The following is a 16,136-nucleotide window of genomic DNA, read 5'->3' as shown; positions in this document are numbered from 1 at the left end:
AAGTACGTAGTAAGCAGCGAGCACAGCGACAGCCTTGGGAAGCAGAGAAAAGAAAGCACCTGGTATTCGGGTTATTGAGGTTTTCTTAGACTTCCGGGACTGCAGCCGCCGCTGGTCGCTTGACAGCAGCATCCACTATTATTCGGCTGCCCGACGATATCATTCCTCGCTTCAAGACGAATTCCCAATTGCCTGAGCACGACTACAAAACCATACGCAATCCACCTCTTGTCGCTCGGTGCTGCTCCCACTGCGATCACTGCCGGGGCCATGGCTGCTGTTCCGCCGTCCCTCTCGAACTACACACCTTCACACAGCGGCTCCCCATCCCGACATCTCTCCCAATACTCTGCCTCCTCCACCGTCGCCGGTACTCCCCTCCCAGACCGCACGTCTGGCACTCCCACGAGTATTACTTCGATCTCGACCCTCCGTTACCCTTCGACCCGCAAAACCATCTATGACCGCAACCTCAACCGCTCTCGCAATGCCGAATTGTCCAGAGCCAGCTTCGCCTACCTGTTCATGGAGATGGTCTCGTACGCGCACAAGAGGGTGAAGGGGATACAGGATTTCGAGAAGAGACTGAACGAGCAGGGCTATCCGCTGGGGTTGAAGCTACTGGATCTGCTGCTCTACCGGGCGTCACCGATCGGAGGGTCGAGTTCGTCGAGTGGAGGGTCGTCGAGCAGCAGTTCAGGAGCAGGGGCAAGTCGACCGCTACGGCTGTTGCCTCTTTTGACATTATTGACGACCAAGCTCTACCCGTTACTGTTCTCCCGTCCCGCCGACTCCCTCGAACAGTCCACCACGAACGCCGGAGAATATATGATTATCGACAACACCCCGCTCACGAATCAGTATATCTCGGTCCCGAAGGAGATGTCCCAGTTGAGTGTGGCGGCGTATATTGCGGGGATCATCGAGGGAGTATGTGATGGTGCAGGCTTCTCTTGCAAGGCGAGTGCGCACAACACTGGCACGGACGTGTGGCCCAGCCGGACAGTCTTTCTGATCAAGTTCGATGAGAGCGTGATGGAACGGGAGAGGGAGTTGGAGAGGCAGGGCGTCAAGTGAGGGAGTAGGATCCACAGCGAGATTGTCGCAGTGCCTTGCGAGACGAATGCTATAAATGAAGGAAAGCGCCGAGTGAACCAAGGAAAGAGTTCAAAGAACAGGGGAATGGGCTCAAAATGGTTGCCTATCACTAATTGCAATCGATGGTTGAACCGGGAGCCCAACTCCAGGCATGCGACGCTGTGCATCCAATGCGACATTCGTCAGGACTCCCAAGAGTGCCAGACGAAGCTGGATTCAACTGATTCAAGTGTCACACGCCCTCATGCAAATCAGAGGCCACCACGGCTCTCACCCATTACACTCGGCACTCCGATATCATGGTCCATTTCCAGCCACCCAGCCTCAAAAACTGTCCACTCGATTCCCCTTGATACTCGCAACAAATTAGCCATGAGGCCACAACTCACATTCCATCGTTCTGACGGATGGCACCGGGTGAACTTGTCCTCACATCGAGGGGAGAAAGGGGGGGGCATGACGATTCGATCCCGATCATTTGCACCCGAAGGTTTCTTGCTATCTGCCGCCACCTTGAGGCTGCGGAGGAGGCGTGTCAGGCCGAATGGGATCGATTGTGAACATACCTGTGAGGTCGGTCAGTGTAACCACCACCGCAGAACTGATCCTGGGGTGTACCAAGGGTAGGATCTTCCATTCCGCGGCCTGCATAAGTGTCCGCTGGACGCGGTGGATCTATTGGGGGGATCAACGGTCCCGTAGACGCATGACGGACCGTGTATGCTCTGTCTTCTAGGGGCTGAGTCGGCAATCTTGGGCTCACACGGAGCATAGCACGTGCCGGTTCGACTATTGGGCAAACCAACGGCCCTGGAGCGCCGGCTTTAAAAGAGCCTTCTGCAGTTTCAACGATAAGTCTCCCTCTCCAGTGGACCAGCACGGGGGAGTCGAGGCAGCATGAGCCCAGCTTACCCGAGATGGCCATTTTGGTTTCCCAGAGAGTGCGTCAATGTTTTTGATATATTGGAATCGCTGCGAATGCGCTGGATCTTGCGGTTCTATCTGTGAATTGGTCTTTGCTTTGAGGGGGCTCGTGTCTTTGGGATATGAAGATATAGCGCGGGGGATTGAGTCGCCGAAGCAGAGGGGGGGAGTCCGGGCATCTTTATATCTTCCGGGACGAGGTGTGCAAACACCAGTTCGTTTGCATGGTCCTGTCATTGTCCCAACGCCCCTGAGTGAGGCCGAGATCTGGTGAGATGAGTGAGCAGGACGGTGAGGGCATTCATGACCTGTGTGACCCGTGCTTTGGTAGGAACTTGGCCGAAGCAGGATGCCAGACAGCAGGCGTGAAGGTCTGTCTGCTCGAGCTACATTACTGTATATACTCGTGGCGGTGAGCCATGACGAGACCGGGGGGGGGCGGTGGGAGTACACAGTCGTCACTTGAGTGGGCAGCTACAGCCCATATGCTGACCCGAGAAAAAGAAGGAATCCAATCATGGCTCCTCCCGAGAACACAGAGGTACATATTCGCATTGAGAGCACTTCGGATCGATTCTGATGCTCGCCCTCTGTGGAGGAAGGAAAGGCCCTGCAAGTTCGTTCTCGAGAGGGTCGGTTGCGTTTCTGACGCGGAAAGTAGTACAAGTATGTTCACGGCGCCTTTTTTTTTTGGCTTCTTCACACCTCCACTAAGGGCAGTCAGGTCAAGGCAAGCCGACGACGGACGATCCCTCGCAATCCCTCGAGCATGACAATATCAAGAAAAGTCTCCTGAAAGCATCTGTTCGCCGTGCGTGCCCGTCCGCACATGCCTCAAACCCTCGCGCGGTTCTCTCGTCGGTAGGGTTCGCGATCCCGCGAGTCTCGCTCGTACGAATGCTCCCTCTTGCGCCGTCGAGGAGACCGGGATCGGGAGCGAGAGCGCGATCTGGAGCGGGAATATGATCGCTTCCGTCGGTCTCTGTCCCGGTCTCTGTCTCTGTCATCCCGATGATCGCGACCTCTGTCTCGGGGCCGGTAGGAGTCTCGATACGAGTCTCTGTCCTTGTTCCCGTCTCCGTCCCTCTCCGTGTCTCGATCGCGTCGGGACGCAACGGCACTTGCATTCGCGCCTGTGGGACCGGCCCTCCCTCCTCCGCGGTCATCGTCGGGCAAGAACCGCTCGTCCAGGCCTCTCGTGTCGAACGCTCCTGTCCCGCTTCCCGGCCCTCCCCTGCCGGCGCCACCGCTGCCCTTCCATCTTTTCACATCCTCTCCAAACCGGCCAGTGTCCTCCCCTTTCAGGTCCGTGTACCTCGTCCTTCCCTTCTTCCCCAGTTTCGTCATGTCTCTCAGCCGCATGTACTCGGGCAAGGTCGACTTGTCAGTAACCTGATCCTCGAACCGTGCGCCCATGACATCTCTCCTCTTCAGCAGCTCCGCCGTCTCGTCGCCTTGGAAGAATGCACCTTTATGATGATATCGCGCCAGAAACGCGGCCTCCGAACGGCCTCCCTCGCGCTCCTGCTTCTGTCTTTCCAGGTATTCCTTGTCTTCCTTCTCCCTCTCCTCTGCTGTCAAATTGCGCCGCCGTTCGATTTCTTCAAGCTCCTTTTCCCGCGCGATCAGTGCCTCTCGGTCTCGCTTCAGACGCTTCAGTTCCCGAAGTTTCCAAGCTGCGTATTCGGCTGCAGGGTCAATGCCGTCAGTATCGTCCACCATTGACTCAGGCACCAGTTCGTCGTCGTCGTCCCATGCTTTTTTGCCCTGGGCGCGGGCTAGCGCGTCGCGTTCGAGCTTGTCTTTGATTAGAAGCTCGGCTTGGGCTAGACGACGAGTTTGGGTGTCTACTTCCGGATTGGGGTTTGCGCCGTTCGTGGCCGCAGCAGGACGGGCGTCGGAGGCTTGTGGGGGAGGTTTCCGATCCGACTTCTTGATGAATGTCGGGCGTTGGAACTTCCGCCGGGGCTCCTCTTCTTCTGATGAACTCTCCTCTTCCTCCTCATCCTCTGAGGACTCCTCTGCTTCAGATTCCTCGTCCTCCTCGGAGTCGTCTCTTGTAAATTCTTGTTTTATCGGGGCTTGTCTGGCCGAAGGGATTGTGCCCTTCACTAGCTGTGGCACTGTTTTTGTCGTCGTCGTAGCATTTGCGCCATCTTCCTCGTCCGTAACAAAACCTTCCTCGTCATCCTCATCGCTTTCCTCTTGTGTAGGCTGTTGGGCCCTCGGCGGCTGCGGTCTGGCAGTCTGCGGCTTCCTCTGGGGTGGCGGTCGCTGTTGTTCCTCTTCTGATTCTTCTTCCTCGTCAGAAGATTCTTGCTCCGCAACTGGTTTGCCGGGACGATACCTTGCAACGGGCCGCGCAGGGTTTGCGGTCATCCGCTTTGCGGGGTTAGGCATGGGTGGCGGCATTTTGGGAGCGATGCTTTTGGTATCGGGATAGACCAGAAGGCATAAAGAAATGAAAAAAGACCCTCGGACCGGAAAGGGGTCACTTTCAGACCGGAGACCTGCTCTGGCGAAAGAAGCATACGGAGTACACACTGGTTACCAGTAAAGCGCATATTGCCTGACGTCGAAGTACGGCGGAGCAAATGATTTTTCTGCGACTCCGAATATTGTCGGCATTACCGCGGGCAAACATGGGCAGACGAGCTCCTCAGCCTACCGTTCACCTCACTCTCACTTTGACTGTGAGTTGCCATGACTCGTGTCTTCCCGCAATCAGATGCATGAAGGCAGGAGTCTGTGTTTTGGCAGCTCCGATAATAGAACGGCACCTGCGTTCTTGACCACGTGAGTACGATGTGTGCTATGCGTTACGTGCCCGTAGGCGTGCGGTGAGACGATTATCGATCGGATGTCAGTACTGCTGAAGTGTGTTGATTGATCAGTGAAAGGACGACTGGAACCCTATGATACAGGGTAGGACCGGCGTGCTCTTTCCTCGTGCCAATGGACCAAGTCCTGCCGTTCCCTCCTCGTCTGATGTTTGAAGTTTGCTTTCAATATCCATTGACTTGAGCTCCTCCATGTTTGCTATTTGATGGGTTCGAATCGCCGTTGATTTCCCTCCGAACATGATCAAAGCTTCAATCCCTCCTGAACCACAAAACATACCAGAGCCAATGTCTGACAGCACTGAGTCGCCACCACCTGCCGGCATGGCATCCTTCCGGTCTCGCGTCATTGGCACCTGGGGTCTGGTGTCTTACGTCGCCATCAGCCTTGAGAACCCCGAAGACATCGTCTACCCAATGGGCAAGGAGTGCAAAGGTCAAATCATGTATAGCAAAGACGGGTACATGGCAGCTTTGCTACAAGAGGCGGACCTCAAATCATTCGACCATGACTGGAAAGAGGGCACTACTCTGGAGCTGGCCAACGCAGCAAAGAAGACCATTGCGTACTGCGGTCCATTCTACCTTGACGAAGAAGACGGAAAGCCACAAAAGATCGTCCACCATGCTCAGATCAGCGTTCAGCCCAACTGGATCAACACTCTGCAAATCCGATGTGCAGATCTGTTCGAGGAAGACGGCCAGGACTACATCATGCTGGGACCGGAGTCTCCGACCGAATGGCAGGGCGTCAAGCGACTTCTCCGACTGAAATGGCGAAAGCTCACTCAGAACGACGCAGCTCAGCCTCCAGCTGACGCCAAAGAGCTCAAGATTTAACAAGTGGTGACAATGGAGGATAGCATAAACCGCGGCAAGACGAGCAAGACGAGCAAGATGAGCAAATGGCGCTGCATTACAATCGTTCCAGCAATCAGAATCAACGGCAATTTGCAGCAACGAACGGGTTTCTATCGTTGTTTGAGCTGACGGAGGATGATTTGCATTGCGTGTTCAGGCGCCTGAAGAGATGCAAGCCAGAAGGAGATGGTATGCTGTATTTCGTACCTGGACCTAAGCAGAAATCGAGATAAAGCAAACTGTGCAAAATTCCTGGTCCTTATTGTAGTACAGGTGTCTCTGGCCTCGACCGTATCGCCTAGGTGCGGCATGGTCCGTGGTGGCTTGATCAGGCTGACCGGCAACAGGGGCTTCCGATCTAGCTTCACCGATTTCCCCAACAATCTTGGAATTTATTCGACTTTCACAATGTGAACCTATCATGCTCCCAGGATCTAATTGATCCTTTCCTTCAGATTCTTGCCGTCTGTCCACAACCTTGTAGCATGGCTGCTGAGGTAGCGAGCAGTCCTCTGGTGCCCGATGGGCCAACCGACCCTGAAAAGGCGGCCGCTGACCTCGCCTCCGGCATTGACCAAGTGAAGCTCGAAGACGGCACTACGCAAACCGCAACGCAGACCACAATACAGACTCCAGATCAAACCCAGAAAGTTAACGAGACTGCCGTTGCAACAAACGCCACTGTGGCAGAGAAACAGCCGGAGAATGGAGTACCGCAGGCATCCCCTGTAACAAATATACCGAACCTACCACGCACCGCGGCCGACGGGCTGATCAAGACACCGTTAGGCGAACCTCTAGAGACTTCGAAACCCTCTCCTAGATCAGAACTAACGACAGAACAAGAAGGCAAATATGCGACCCTTCTCAAGAACGTGTCTACCTGGACCGAGATCCCAGAATCATCTGCGAAGGGCTCGAAGACCGCACCCCTGACCGACTCAGAGCGCATGTTTTTAACTCGGGAATGCTTGTTCCGCTACTTGAGGGCTACAAACTGGAACGTGGCGCAATCAGAAACAAGACTAAAGAATACTTTGATCTGGCGGCGCGAGTATGGATTGGAGAAGCACACAAAGGACTACATCTCGATTGAAAATGCGACGGGCAAACAAGTGATTCTGGGGTGGGACATCCAGGGACGGACGTGTCAATACCTGCGGCCTTCCAAACAGAACACGGAGCGAAGTGACCGGCAAATTCAGCACCTGGTGTTCATGCTGGAACGAGCGATCGACCTGATGCCAGCGGGGCAAGAGACTCTCGCTCTGCTCATCAACTTTGCAGAGACCAAGTCCGGACAAGGTGCAACATTATCTCAGGGCAAGCAGACCTTGAACATTCTTCAGAATCACTACCCAGAGAGGCTGGGCCGCGCTCTTGTCACCAATGTGCCGTTTTACATCTGGGGCTTCTTCAAGCTGATCACGCCGTTCATCGACCCCTTGACAAGGGAGAAGATCAAGTTCAACGATGATATGGGACTGCATGTGCCTCGGGAACAGCTGCTGAAGGAAAGCGGGGGGTTTGTCGAGTTTGAATATGACCATGAGGTGTATTGGCCGGCTCTCAATGACCTGTGCGAATGGAGGAGGACCGAGTATCGACGTCGATGGGAGGAAGGTGGCAAGCGAATTGGCGAATATGAGGGATATCTCAAGGGAGCGGGCGAGAAGTCGCTATCCGACCGAGAGAAGGATGCGGAGCCACCATCTGCATGATGGAGACCAAGGATCTTGTCGATATTGATTGGCCACATGGATACACCTGCACTCTCTAGAGTGCCTTGAATAGAACAGGGACAGGAGGTTGTTGATAGGAACAGGCATGTTGTCTTGTGACTGCTGCGCGGGATATGGGCAAGTACTTGCAGTAGGGCCACCAGGGGCGCCAGGGCGCCAGGGCACCATGATCTATAGGGACGGGAATCACATGCTAATTTTGGCGGCAACAAGCCACACCAGCGCCGGAGACCCTGCCTAATCGAAATCTTCATCTGCTGCCCCTCCATTTCAGCATCGCTCCTCGCCCCCTCCGCCTCGTCCGGACTACTGCTCCGGTTGGCAGCCCTGAATCGTGAGCCCAAGGACGGGAAGACGGGATATGGCGTGCATCTCGCAGGTTCGTGTCTTTTTGCCCACAGAGAGATAGTTGGCCGAGGATTCAGGATCCGTCACCAGCCCATCCATCCCTCCATCTAACCCTCGTGCAACGATTCCAGCAACCATCTTTTCAGCTCTTCGTCCCCCCAACTGCTCTGTCCTGCGGGAATCCTTTCGTGTGACAAGCCCACCTTTTTTTCTCCACTCTTCCTCATCCTTGGTCTGCTGCACACTCGACACCACACATCATCCCACACCACCGGCGAGAAGCAGAGTTTGCGATTCCCAGCAAAAAGCAAAAAGATGCGGTTTGACAGGTCGCTATGGCAGACGAAACAGAGGTGACCCAGCCGCCTTCGCACGCGCGCACTACCCCGCCAAATGGCCAGCCGACCGGCCCCTACTACCACCACTCTCATCACCACCACCATCAACAACACCACCCACATACTCAGGATAGCGCCCCTTCTCCTCCCCCTTCCGGTACCGCTAATCACGGCGCTCACGAAGCCACCTTCGTCCGGCCATCAGACCTTCTACGGCCCAAGCCTGTTCCGCGACACATACCTCCCCCTGCCCCTCCGAAACCAGAGCGTCCCATAGACAGAGATGAAAGAGCTGGCTTGCATGCGATACGGGACTTCCTACGAGCGCGCAAATGCTATGATGTGCTGCCTTTGAGCTTTCGTCTGATTGAGCTAGATGTCGGCCTCACGGTCAAGGAGAGCTTACAGATCATGGTCCAGTGCGGTATGCTTTTGCCTTTCCGACAAGGCTGACCGGATGGAACTTATGCTGATGATGCAACTTTTAGGCATCGTCTCTGCACCGCTATGGGACTCGAATACTTCCACATACGCCGGCCTATTGACCGTCAACGACTACCTCAACGTCGTCAGGTACTACAATGTCCACGCCGACAAGCTGAAGGACGTGGATAAATTGCTCCTCAGCGACCTGAAAGGTAAGGCCATGGGCCCCGTCTAAGACCATTCGCAACAGCAAAGACTCATAATCCGCAAAGATGTCGAGAAGGTCCTCAACGTCAAACCTCCTGAGACGGTCTCCGCCTCGCCCGAGGCTATCCTCTATGATGCTCTCCGCAAACAACTCGTCTCACGCGCTCGTCGAATACCCTTAGTCAGCTATGACAGCGACACCCAACGCACCATGGTCACTTCAGTGATTACCCAGTACCGTATTCTCAAATTCATCTCCATGAACGTCAAAGAGACGGATATGCTGAAAAAGCCCCTCGAAATGATAAAATTGGGCACATATACCGGTATTGTGAGGTGTAGCATGGACACTACTGTATTGGATGTGGTCGACGAGATGGTCACCAAGAACATCAGTAGTGTGCCAGTTGTGACAACGGAAGGTATGTTGCGAAATTGCTTCTCAACTCCCAGAGCAACTCCCAGAGCTTCACATGGTTTGATCTCAGCGATGCTGACTCAACTGTGGCAGGTATGCTCCTGAACGTCTTCGAAGCTGTTGACGTGATTGAGATTCTTAAATCCGGCGACTACGGCAACTTAACTTGGACCGTAGGCAAAGCTCTCAGTTGTCGTTCGCCTACCCACCCAGGTATATACTGCTGCTCCATCGAAGACGGGTTAGACACCATCTTCGAAACAATCAAGAAGTCCAGGGTCCATAGGTTGATGGTGGTGGACGAGCAGAATTACCTGAAGGGAGTGCTGAGTCTGAGTGACATTTTGCACTATCTGCTTGTAGACGGTTCGGAGGAGAAAGACGGTGCTGGCCATGGACATCTCAACGCCGAGAAGATCTACGGCGCGTGAAGATCCGTCTTCCACGAAGGAGCTTTCAGACGAACAATGATGAGTGAATGTCTCAGGGAAAAGAACGAATGGGAATCAGGAAGGGCGTTGCGTTGGGATGACTTGGCCTGGAACAGTGCCACCGACAGGTCAGGGGGCGAATACGGTAAAGGAACACCACAAAGGACGAGGAATAGCCTGGCGTTGCACATGGAATCTTCGGGACGGCGCTGTAACGACATGGCTGACTGCTGGGATACGAGCGCAACAACCTACAATCCAGCCGGGGACGGTAATGAGAAGAGTGGAAATGTCAGCCACGCATGAAGATAGTAATAGACGGATCGGCTTCACAAAGGGCAACGGCACATGACGTGACAGCATCGCCGTAACTGATAGCAGACGCAATTTTCCCATCTTTGAATCAACTCTGAACTGCAGCTCTTCTTGCTATGTGCTCCTCCCCCCTAGTTGATTCGTTTGCAAAAGAGAAACTCATGCAAAGCTCTGGATATCAGTCGAGCAAAGCCGTGAGCCTGGTAATCCGAAAAGGGTTAGCAGAAACGCCAAATCTTGGCATCACTTAACGCGTCCAGCGTCGCGTTGCGGTCCAATAATTGTCGACTCTTTCCCACCCCCTCAGTGTCGACGACGACGAACCTCTCCCAAGTGAAAGTTGGCCCGTCCACCGCGAGAAGCCCTGTCACGATGACCGCCATGAAGGAAAACCTCAACGCAGTATTTGATCCCGCCGGGAACGGCTTGTCCGGAGACATCCTCGGCGTCCTGGAATCGATCCTGCGCGTCCACTCTCTGACCCCGGACGAGCTGTTTATAAAATGGGAGGTATATTGCTTGAAGATGGGGAGCGAAGAGACAAAGCTGGACATCGAGACAGCGCGCATGTTTGCAAAGGACGTACAAGACTCGGTTGAGAGAGGCGAGCGGGCCCAACACACGGCCCCGAAGTCTGCGGTGAAGTCGGAAAGGAAAAGTCTGGTCCATGCTACACCTAGGACCGTGGGGACTTCAGACGTGTTCGGGATGTATGTTGCGACGGCGCGCTTACTACCCATTGGGAATCTCAGAAGCTGATGCTGTGTACAGGCTAGACGAGCTCACTCCCAATGCTATCTCAAGGCGAAACGGAAGTGTCAAACGAAAGGCAGATTTCGACTCGCCAGTGCCTAGGAAAGTCAGCCGTCCGGAAACCACAAACAGGACGCCGGGTAAGGCTGGAAAATTAGATACATCCGCGTATGTCACTTCTTCGGTGCAATGAACATGTCCAATTCTAACATCGGGGCAGAGGCATACCCTTCTCAGAACGGCCGAACGCAGGACAAATTATCGAGACGTTGAACGAGCACCTCTCCGCCGCCGAAGCGCCAATTGCTCCGTTCTCGCAGGCGCGACTGCGCTTGGTCTCTGGGACGGAATATAAAAAGTTTCAGTATAAACCTATGGCAATGCGCCTTCGAGAGTCTTCAGAGGTGCTGGATGAACGAATCGATGACTTCTTGGCTCTCGTCCAGAAAGCTCACAATCTAGAAGACTCTGCATTCGGGAATGCTGCGGCACAGCGCACCAGTGAGATCGTCGCAGTTGGCAGGATTGCGTGCGATACGGCCGATGGCAAGCTCAATTCGGCGTCACTCGTCTTGGAGATGTCCAGACGAATGGGTGCGGGACTCCGCGTGCCTCTTAAAGTGGACGGTCTTCCATCTTATCAGTTCTTCCCCGGCCAGATTGTTGCATTGCGAGGCACAAACGCGTCAGGGCTATATTTCACGGTCAAGGAAGTGCTCTCAGTGCCCAAACTCCCTATGCCCTCCTCACTGCCGAGCAACATCGAGGCGATCAACGAGCGGCTTGAAGTGTCGGACAATTCGAGCTCTCTTCCACTCAATATCATGATCGCCTCTGGTCCATTCACGGCCGAGGACAACCTTGACTTTGAACCACTCCAAGCCCTATGTGAAAAAGCCGAGGAATCAATGGCCGATGCTCTCATACTGGCTGGCCCCTTTCTCGACATTGAGCACCCGATGCTTGCATCAGGAGATTTCGATTTGCCAGAGGTGCGAGGGATGGATCATGAGGCCAGCCTGGTAGCCCTCTTCCGACTCTGGATTTCCACGCCTCTACAGCGCCTCTGTTCTGCCGTCCCGGGCATCACAGTGGTTATGATCCCAAGCACTCGGGACTTGATGAGCAAACACGTCAGCTGGCCACAAGAAAGGCTGGCGAAGAAAGACCTCGCTCTGCCCAAGCAGGTTACCATGCTTCCAAACCCGTCTTTCATTTCACTAAACGAGGTTGTTTTTGGAGTCTCGTCACAAGACATCCTGTACGAACTCAGCCGAGAGCAATTGTCCCATGGTCCTGGGCAAGATCTTTTGACCAGATTGCCTGGGTATTTGATCGACCAGCGGCATTTCTTCCCGCTTTTCCCGCCCATGCCAAGGGATAAGCTGTCCAGTAACGGTGTGGTGAAAGCCACCGGCGCGTGTCTGGATGTGGGATATCTCAAGCTTGGTGAATGGATGCAAGTCAAGCCTGACGTGCTCATTCTACCGAGCATGTTGACTCCTTCTGTCAAGGTACGTCTGAAGAAATCAAGCCACCCTGATCTAATAACTTCGAATGAGCTGATAGTGGTATTGCAGGTCGTCGACAGCGTCATGGTAATCAACCCAGGACAACTGTCTAAACGAAAGGCTGCTGGGACGTGTTCCCAGATCTCGCTGCATCCGCGCATGTTGTCCGAAGAGGAAAAGTCGGCCAGAACTGTGGCTCATAATGTCTTTGAACGAGGGAGGGTCGATGTCATAAGGATATAGTGGTTGGCCTCATAGTGTTCCGCCCATGGAGGTTTTGTTTTCGGCTGATCCCGGGCGTCTATCAATACCAATAAAAGTCGGGTGTAACGCTCCTGGGATATAATGCCTGTCGTGTTTCTCATGACCAATGACCCCCAATACCGAGACAGCGGCCCATCCTCTTGCTTTCCTTGTTCCAGCAATCACCGTAGGAGCAATAATCCCGTCCTCTTCCCTTCTCTTCTGCGTCCAGCGCTCCCCCCGCCGACCGTGGAAACTCCACTCCTCGGCGCATCGGCCACCAACGCATCCAACCCTAGATCTCTCCACATCGGATCTCTCGCCGCGCCCGCATGGCTGGCCTCGCCGGTCGCTCCGTCCGCGCCCATTGCTCCACCGCCGACGCCGACGCCAACGCCGACACCAGCGGCCGCGACCGCCGCCGCAGCCGAGCCCGGGACGATGGCGCCGGAGGAGGCCTGGTTCTGGTTCAGGGCGCGGTTGATGCCGAATGCGGCGTGCATGTCCGGGACCACGTCGTCCTCGTCCTCCGGGTTGACGGGCATCAGGTGCGGCGCGAGCGTGATCTCCTCGAACGGCAGGTAGTGGCCCGGCAGGGAGGTCATGCCGCTCCCGTCAGCGATGTTGCCGTGCATGGGCAGCGCATTGCCGCCGCCGCCAGCACCCACGCCGCCAGCATGTCCTGACGGATAAGGGTGGGTTTGCGCCGTGAGCGGTGTGGACAGGGCGAACACCGTCGACGCGGGTGGGCGGCAGAACTCTTCGAACACGTCGGCGAGCCGCGACGCGCGCAGGTGGATGTACGTGGCAGAGGAGTCGCGGGACTGTCAACCGGGTTTCACGAGGTTAGCGGGAGAGCTCTCGAGTGAAAGACTGACTGGTAGACAGACAGAGAGACAGTCAGAGGGAAAGAAAGACAGGGAGCGCCGTGAGCTAAGGCCGGGGCATTGAAGCGGGCTTGGGGACGCAGACGCACCATTGTTCGTGTGGGTTTCTGGGATGGTGCCACAGCGCAGGCAAGACTGGACTTTGGTACTGAGGGTGGGTTGGATGGTTGGATGGAAGGAGACAATGATTTATTCGAGACGTTGTAGGCGAGCGCCGCGTAAACAAAGCGTGGGGTAGCGAGCAGGGACCTAAATGACAAGCTAGTGGTTACCTACTGGTGATCCCCTCACCCCACCGGTAGCCTCGCCCAGCCTTGCCAAAGAGAGATTTTCAAATAGATTTCCAGTCATAGTCTAGGGATAACTTCACTTCATATCGCTTGCCATATCAGATCCATTCTGTGGCGAATGAAACCATTGATTCCACGGTTAGTGTTAGCTATAATAACTCGTGATCCATGGCATTTTGAAACAGTTATTTATATCAGCTGAGCACAGGAACATGTGTGTCCAGGGCCGAGGGTGCGCTACCGCAAGACAAGGTCAAGAGGGGGAGTCTCTCCTGGCGAAGCAAGAGATATAAAACGATTCAGGGCTGCAGGGAAGCTGAGGGACTACAAGTTGGTCCGAACCAAGGCTGCTTCACACATGCAGGACGGTAGCTTTCAGAAGGACAGATAGATTCGATGGTTTCTGTGGACGAGTGCTGTATCCTCAATTCGCAGTCCTTATCCTCCAGGCAGTCGTGGGCCTGTTTTCCCCCAATCACATGAGCCTCTCTGGGCGCGTAAGGTAACGATCAGATCCCATAAGACATTTGTAGTATCCGTCAGACTCCGCGTGGTGTCCACCCCGAGATATTTCCATGCGCCTGCACTGCCGTCCACTTTTGGGGAGCTATGCACATTGCTGACTGGTCGGAAGCCGGCATGATGATGATGCCCCATTCGTCTCATAGACAGTCTGGCTCGGGTTCATTTTGGTGTCGTTTGTGGCACTCCTGGTGCACCTTGTGTACAAACTCGGCACTCTCGACCGGGTACGCGGCGACCATCTCCTTAGCCCACCCCGACCGGCGGTACTCCTCGAGTGGCCATACACAGCCATACCCTTCCTCGTATTCTCCGTGGTCGATCAAGCTGTCGAGATAATCGGCAATCTCCACGCGGGCCTGACCCTCGGCGACAACCTCCTGGTCGAAAAGCTTTTTGCGTGGGGACTTGCTAGTGTCGTTCCCCCTCCGCGGGCTGCCGTCGCTGTTGCCGTGCCTGGCGACCAGCTTGAGCACCGAGTATGGAGCCTTGACTAGAGCATGGATGACGTTAGTCATTCCTACAAAACCGACATGTGAGCGGTGTGAGAAACCTGGAGCAAGGTGACATACTCTTATCATTTCCGGTGTGATCCGCGTCTTTATCTGCACCGTTTGCGACGACTTTCAAAGTGTCGATCGCATCTGAGAGCTCCGTCGAACCCACCGTCAATGGCGCCGCAAGGGGGCCGGCCTTGTCATGACCCTCGTCGTCGTCGTCAGACGCATCTGATCCAGACTCACTATCGCTGCCGTCCCCGTCGATGTCTGGTATATTGTCCGGATATACTCTGACAGGTCCTTTCTTCTCGGCTGCCTTGACTTTGGGTTTGGGACGTGCATTGATATCAGATTCAGAGTCGGTCGGTTCCTGTGGGGGTGGCCATATTCCACAATGCAAGAACTCTGGAGGCCATTCCCCTCCAACCTTTGGTGTTGTGGTTGGTATTTGCGTCGGCTCCGAGATTGATGCCTTGGCGTGCTTGCGACAATGATGATGCTTGCATCCTGCATGGATCATCTTCCCAATTGATTTTGCGTCCACTGTTGTGTCCATTTTGATTCTTGAAGTTGTCATTCACCCCTAGGGAAAGTGAGACTTCACAAAGTCTTGTTATTTGTTAATAGAGCTGACCCGTAGTCTCTTCGGCATACGTTGACTTGGGCTGGGATAATTAAAGACTGAAGTGTTGTGGTGTAGTCTGTGGGAGCCCAGGCAAGGGCAGACTTGTATAGAGGGATCATGTGAGATCCAGGCCATTAAAGTACTGTGCGAAGGGAGATCACGGGTCTAGAGCCAGTTCACCCTTTCGGGATTCTGTAAGAAGCCACAAGTCGCGTGATCTTCACGATAATGTGGTGACGGCCGAGGGCAAATCACCGTGGATAGCAGTGCGGGCGGCAGCAGGACATCGTTCCGAGACACCACCCCGAGGACATATTTTCAGTGTTTGCGAAGGGGCTGTGTTAACATTAAGCGGTGGCGCCACGTCTGCTGCCTTGTGATGTCGACTGGGAATAGAGATGCGCCTCTTATTGGGGAGTGACTGGAGGTGGTTCGATTATGGCGCGATTATTGTTATTTGGAAATATCGCACCTTTCCTGAATAATACTAGTGGTCCCCGCATTCGGCCAAGAGCTTCCGCCAACTTCCTTGGCTTCTTGGCGTCGTGGCTTTACACCTCGAGTGTTGCTGCGAGATATTTTCGCAGAGTACCAACTTTATCTGCCCTATACTTGCTTGCTGTCGATCCTGGAAGATGATATCCATGGCTTCTTATAAGTGAATATCACATGGTGGTCGATTGTCCCATTGCCATTTGCCCTCCATCTCGACAGCTCTTGCTAGTTGCGCGCTCCAGATACCCGCTCTGACTAGCTAGGACGCTAGGGAAAATCGACTCATTCTAGTCCGTCCCAAAGCACTCGATCTCCCAAGACAAGGCTAAGTGGTGTTATTCCGACATGATCTCACAATGCCG

The 16,136-nt window shown here is 54.5% G+C and overlaps 7 protein-coding genes across 7 annotated transcripts; 5 read left to right on the top strand and 2 right to left on the bottom strand.

The window, feature by feature from the left end:
* The first annotated feature begins 185 nt into the window (after nucleotides 1–185).
* On the top strand, nucleotides 186–2,713 carry PV07_00289 (uncharacterized protein). Its single transcript, XM_016386725.1, has one exon. The coding sequence runs from the start codon at nucleotides 271–273 to the stop codon at nucleotides 1,075–1,077; it is 807 nt and encodes a 268-aa protein (XP_016253653.1). The 5' UTR covers nucleotides 186–270; the 3' UTR covers nucleotides 1,078–2,713.
* PV07_00288 (uncharacterized protein) lies at nucleotides 2,140–4,565 on the bottom strand. The gene is made up of 2 exons (XM_016386724.1): nucleotides 4,370–4,565; nucleotides 2,140–4,316 (listed from the first exon to the last, which is right to left on the bottom strand). The coding sequence occupies exon 2, from the start codon at nucleotides 3,742–3,744 to the stop codon at nucleotides 2,857–2,859; it is 888 nt and encodes a 295-aa protein (XP_016253652.1). The 5' UTR covers nucleotides 3,745–4,316; nucleotides 4,370–4,565; the 3' UTR covers nucleotides 2,140–2,856.
* Nucleotides 4,566–4,816: 251 nt separating this feature from the next.
* PV07_00287 (uncharacterized protein) lies at nucleotides 4,817–5,967 on the top strand. The gene has a single exon (XM_016386723.1). The coding sequence runs from the start codon at nucleotides 5,103–5,105 to the stop codon at nucleotides 5,700–5,702; it is 600 nt and encodes a 199-aa protein (XP_016253651.1). The 5' UTR covers nucleotides 4,817–5,102; the 3' UTR covers nucleotides 5,703–5,967.
* Nucleotides 5,968–6,100: 133 nt separating this feature from the next.
* PV07_00286 (uncharacterized protein) lies at nucleotides 6,101–7,723 on the top strand. The gene has a single exon (XM_016386722.1). It carries the CDS (start codon nucleotides 6,209–6,211, stop codon nucleotides 7,442–7,444), a length of 1,236 nt encoding a protein of 411 aa, XP_016253650.1. The 5' UTR covers nucleotides 6,101–6,208; the 3' UTR covers nucleotides 7,445–7,723.
* A 64-nt stretch (nucleotides 7,724–7,787) lies between these two features.
* Nucleotides 7,788–10,052, top strand: PV07_00285 (uncharacterized protein). Its single transcript, XM_016386721.1, has 4 exons — nucleotides 7,788–8,575; nucleotides 8,640–8,789; nucleotides 8,850–9,206; nucleotides 9,296–10,052. Exons 1-4 carry the CDS (start codon nucleotides 8,149–8,151, stop codon nucleotides 9,631–9,633), a joined length of 1,272 nt encoding a protein of 423 aa, XP_016253649.1. The 5' UTR covers nucleotides 7,788–8,148; the 3' UTR covers nucleotides 9,634–10,052.
* Nucleotides 10,053–10,258: 206 nt separating this feature from the next.
* PV07_00284 (uncharacterized protein) lies at nucleotides 10,259–12,608 on the top strand. The gene is made up of 4 exons (XM_016386720.1): nucleotides 10,259–10,658; nucleotides 10,720–10,869; nucleotides 10,922–12,215; nucleotides 12,282–12,608. Exons 1-4 carry the CDS (start codon nucleotides 10,321–10,323, stop codon nucleotides 12,453–12,455), a joined length of 1,956 nt encoding a protein of 651 aa, XP_016253648.1. The 5' UTR covers nucleotides 10,259–10,320; the 3' UTR covers nucleotides 12,456–12,608.
* Nucleotides 11,612–15,231, bottom strand: PV07_00283 (uncharacterized protein; the record flags this gene model as incomplete). Its single annotated transcript, XM_016386719.1, has 3 exons — nucleotides 11,612–13,279; nucleotides 14,361–14,647; nucleotides 14,727–15,231. The coding sequence occupies 3 exons, from the start codon at nucleotides 15,229–15,231 to the stop codon at nucleotides 12,638–12,640; spliced, it is 1,434 nt and encodes a 477-aa protein (XP_016253647.1). The 3' UTR covers nucleotides 11,612–12,637.
* Between the last annotated feature and the right edge of the window lie 905 nt (nucleotides 15,232–16,136).

Source organism: Cladophialophora immunda (genome assembly GCF_000835495.1).
Source record: "Cladophialophora immunda strain CBS 83496 unplaced genomic scaffold supercont1.1, whole genome shotgun sequence".
NCBI lineage: Eukaryota > Fungi > Ascomycota > Eurotiomycetes > Chaetothyriales > Herpotrichiellaceae > Cladophialophora > Cladophialophora immunda.
The sequence above is the reverse complement of the archived record's forward strand: the minus strand, read 5'-3'. Positions and strand labels throughout refer to the sequence as shown.

What these genes read in the sequence shown, in the direction of transcription:
- PV07_00289 (XM_016386725.1), top strand. Translation starts at nt 271, where the DNA reads ATGGCTGCTGTTCCGCCGTCCCTCTCGAACTACACACCTTCACACAGC.
- PV07_00284 (XM_016386720.1), top strand. Translation starts at nt 10,321, where the DNA reads ATGACCGCCATGAAGGAAAACCTCAACGCAGTATTTGATCCCGCCGGG. An exon ending in ACTTCAGACGTGTTCGGGAT is followed by an intron (nt 10,659 to 10,719) that starts GTATGTTGCGAC and finishes TGCTGTGTACAG; the next exon opens with GCTAGACGAGCTCACTCCCA. An exon ending in GGAAAATTAGATACATCCGC is followed by an intron (nt 10,870 to 10,921) that starts GTATGTCACTTC and finishes ACATCGGGGCAG; the next exon opens with AGGCATACCCTTCTCAGAAC.
- PV07_00286 (XM_016386722.1), top strand. Translation starts at nt 6,209, where the DNA reads ATGGCTGCTGAGGTAGCGAGCAGTCCTCTGGTGCCCGATGGGCCAACC.
- PV07_00288 (XM_016386724.1), bottom strand. Translation starts at nt 3,744, where the DNA reads ATGGTGGACGATACTGACGGCATTGACCCTGCAGCCGAATACGCAGCT.
- PV07_00287 (XM_016386723.1), top strand. Translation starts at nt 5,103, where the DNA reads ATGATCAAAGCTTCAATCCCTCCTGAACCACAAAACATACCAGAGCCA.
- PV07_00285 (XM_016386721.1), top strand. Translation starts at nt 8,149, where the DNA reads ATGGCAGACGAAACAGAGGTGACCCAGCCGCCTTCGCACGCGCGCACT. An exon ending in ACAGATCATGGTCCAGTGCG is followed by an intron (nt 8,576 to 8,639) that starts GTATGCTTTTGC and finishes TGCAACTTTTAG; the next exon opens with GCATCGTCTCTGCACCGCTA. An exon ending in GCTCCTCAGCGACCTGAAAG is followed by an intron (nt 8,790 to 8,849) that starts GTAAGGCCATGG and finishes TAATCCGCAAAG; the next exon opens with ATGTCGAGAAGGTCCTCAAC.